This window comes from Phodopus roborovskii, unplaced genomic scaffold, assembly GCF_943737965.1.
Source record: "Phodopus roborovskii unplaced genomic scaffold, PHOROB, whole genome shotgun sequence".
Lineage (NCBI taxonomy): Eukaryota > Metazoa > Chordata > Mammalia > Rodentia > Cricetidae > Phodopus > Phodopus roborovskii.
Window position 1 is genome coordinate 3,528,128 of NW_026126616.1, and position 2,712 is coordinate 3,530,839.

General features: G+C 58.9%; 1 protein-coding gene across 1 annotated transcript; it reads right to left on the reverse strand.

Moving 5' to 3' along the window:
• Positions 1-766: 766 nt before the first annotated feature.
• On the reverse strand, positions 767-1,958 carry Ascl1 (achaete-scute family bHLH transcription factor 1). The gene is made up of 2 exons (XM_051206207.1): positions 1,161-1,958; positions 767-851 (listed from the first exon to the last, which is right to left on the reverse strand). Exon 1 carries the CDS (start codon positions 1,864-1,866, stop codon positions 1,201-1,203), a length of 666 nt encoding a protein of 221 aa, XP_051062164.1. The 5' UTR covers positions 1,867-1,958; the 3' UTR covers positions 767-851; positions 1,161-1,200.
• Between the last annotated feature and the right edge of the window lie 754 nt (positions 1,959-2,712).

Genomic DNA, 2,712 nt, shown 5'->3' on the forward strand with positions numbered 1-2,712 from the left:
CGTTTCTATGAAGTAAGACACATTGGTGCTGAAGTCATTCTGGTGGCATTTAGATCTCACCTGTGAGGGGAGTTCTTTACAAAACCACACCGGGGGGGGGGATGGCAATTTTAAGATGGACTACATATCTAAAGTATGCAGAGGTAATCGCATTACATGTTAAAGTATCAAGATATACACATTTTAAACCATTTGTACAAAACTTCTATAAATTTCTCTCTCTCTTTCTTATGTACAAAAATATCTTAATATATCCCCAAACTGGTTAGGATAGATACAAATAGATTTTTTTTCTTATAATAAAAAAATTCACAAAGATTGGAAGCATTCTATGACAAAAACAGAAGCAAAGACTGGGAGAATTAGGATCTGGGGAGGAGGCCACCGGGATAAAGGAAAGGTTGTCCAAGAACTGAGTGTGATATAGCGTAGCTGCTTCACTGCAGATGAAAGCCCACAGCTGGCTGGGATGGGGCTTACTAAGGAAAGACATCAACCTAGGTCCCCAGGGCTAAGACTTGGTTTCCCTAGACGGCTGAGAGGTGAAGGCACAGGCAAGTGCTTTCAACCCTGACTGTTAGTAGTTGGCTGGGAGTTGCTAGAGGGTGCGTGTGACTCTTATTCTAGGAAAAAAATCCGCTGCTTTTACACACCGCCTGTGACCAGTCACTCTTCTCGTGTCTGGGAATGATTGGCGTGCACAGTTACGGTTTGGAGCCCGACCCTGTTTGCAGAGAACATTGCATCGTAGTCATTTGCCCCTGGACGTTGGCCGTCTGGTTTGTTTGTTTTCTTCCTCCCTCTCAATGTCCTTGGCGAGAAACACTAAAGACACAGGATCTGCTGTCGCTCTGTAACAGAAACAAGAGAGGTTAGTATAAATATGGAGGGTAATGGTAGAGGATGTGGAGGCTTGGGTGGAGTCTGTCAGGTAAAGCATCTCTTTGGACAAGTCAGTCCCGGGGCTGAGTACCTAGGGTCTTGGCACCTCACCCTCAGTTCCTTGGAAACTTGGGCAGGCCACTTTCAAACTAACAAATTAGGATTTGAAACAGACAAGCTAACAGCAATAGCAACCCGTCCTCATTCCTGGAGACATCCCCTACCCTCCATGGACCCTCAAAAAGGGGGAAGGGGGCCCAGCCCCAAAGGAAACCTACCTACTTTCAAAGTCCTTTTCCAGTAGGACTGGACAGCTCCTCAGAACCAGTTGGTGAAGTCTAGCAGTTCCTGTTCCTCCGGACTGAGAGGGTCATAGGATCCCTCGTCGGAGGAGTAGGACGAGACCGGAGACCCCGCCATAGAGTTCATGTCGTTGGAGTAGTTGGGGGAGATGGTGGGCGACAGGACGCCCGCCTGGAAGGCGGCGCTCACCGCGTCGTGTTCGTCCAGCAGCTGCTGCAGAGCTCGGATGTACTCGACCGCGGAGCGCAGCGTCTCCACCTTGCTCATCTTCTTGTTGGCCGCGCCGTTGGGGACGTGCTCCCGGAGGGTGGCAAAGCCCAGGTTCACCAACTTGACGCGGTTGCGCTCGCGCTCGTTGCGGCGCGCCACGGCGGCCGGCTGCTGCTGCGGCAGGCTGTAGCCGAAGCCGCTGAAATTGAGCCGGCGTTTGCAGCGCATCAGTTCGGGAGAGGACGAGCGCTGGCGCTTGACCTGCTTGGCCGCTGACTTGTGACCGCCCCCTGAGGGCTGACCGTCGGCCCCTGGGCTCAGCTGCGGCGCCTGCTGCGGCTGCGGCTGCTGCTGCGCGCTCTGCGCCGCCGCCGCCGCCGAAGCGAAGAAGCAGGCGGCGGGAGGCAGGAAAGGCTGCGGGGGCTGCGGCTGCTGGCCCGCTCCGCTCTCCATCTTGCCAGAGCCCTCCATGCCGGGTCAAGGAGTCGCGGGGAAGAGCGAGAGGGGTACGCGGGACTGAGAGGCGCGATCAAAGGGGGCGAAGGGAAGGGGAGAGGAGGCGCGGGCCCGGGGGAAAGTTAAAAGAGAAGGAGCGCGCAGAAGGCCGCTCGGGTCTCCAGCTGCGGCGGAGGAAGGCGCCCGGGCGATCGTCTTCCCTCCGCGCCGCCTCCTCCCTCCCCTCCTCCCGCCGCGGTTGGCTTCGGGAGCCTCGCGTGGCGCTCGCGTGTGCGGCCGCCGCCGGCGCCTTCTCGGTATTGAAAGAAAAGGGGGAAAGGGAAGCCGCGGCGCAAGTCAGTGCTGAGCGCGCTCTGCCGGGCCGCGCCGCGCCGCGCCGCTGGTGCTGTGCTCCCTTGCGCCCGGTCTCCCCGGCTCCAGCCTGGGTTGAGCCTGGTTCTGGGATTATTTGGTTAACCCCCCTTTCTTTCCAATGCCTCTTTCGCCCCCAATTCGCCCTCCCTGATCGGCTCCCAGCCGGTACGCCTTCCACGTTCCCTGGCCAGAAGTGAGAGAGTGCTGGGCGGCTGCGGTGCGGCCGCCTTTTCAATGGGACACCCGGGCCCACGCGCAGCCCTGGCCCCGCCTCGCCCCCCACTCCCCACTGCTGCAGCGGGCGGCTGCAACCCCCACCCCCTCCTCTCCCCCCACCCCCTCAGCTCCCTCCCTCCCCCCCCACCCCCTCCGGTTGCCCGCGCCCGCTCCTTGCAAACTCTCCATTCAGCCGGGTTTGTTGTTGCAGTGCGTGCGCCTGGCGCGTGCCGGACTCCCGGCTGAATAAACAGGCTGCGCGCTCGGGGCGGTGGCGCGGGGCGCCAGGGG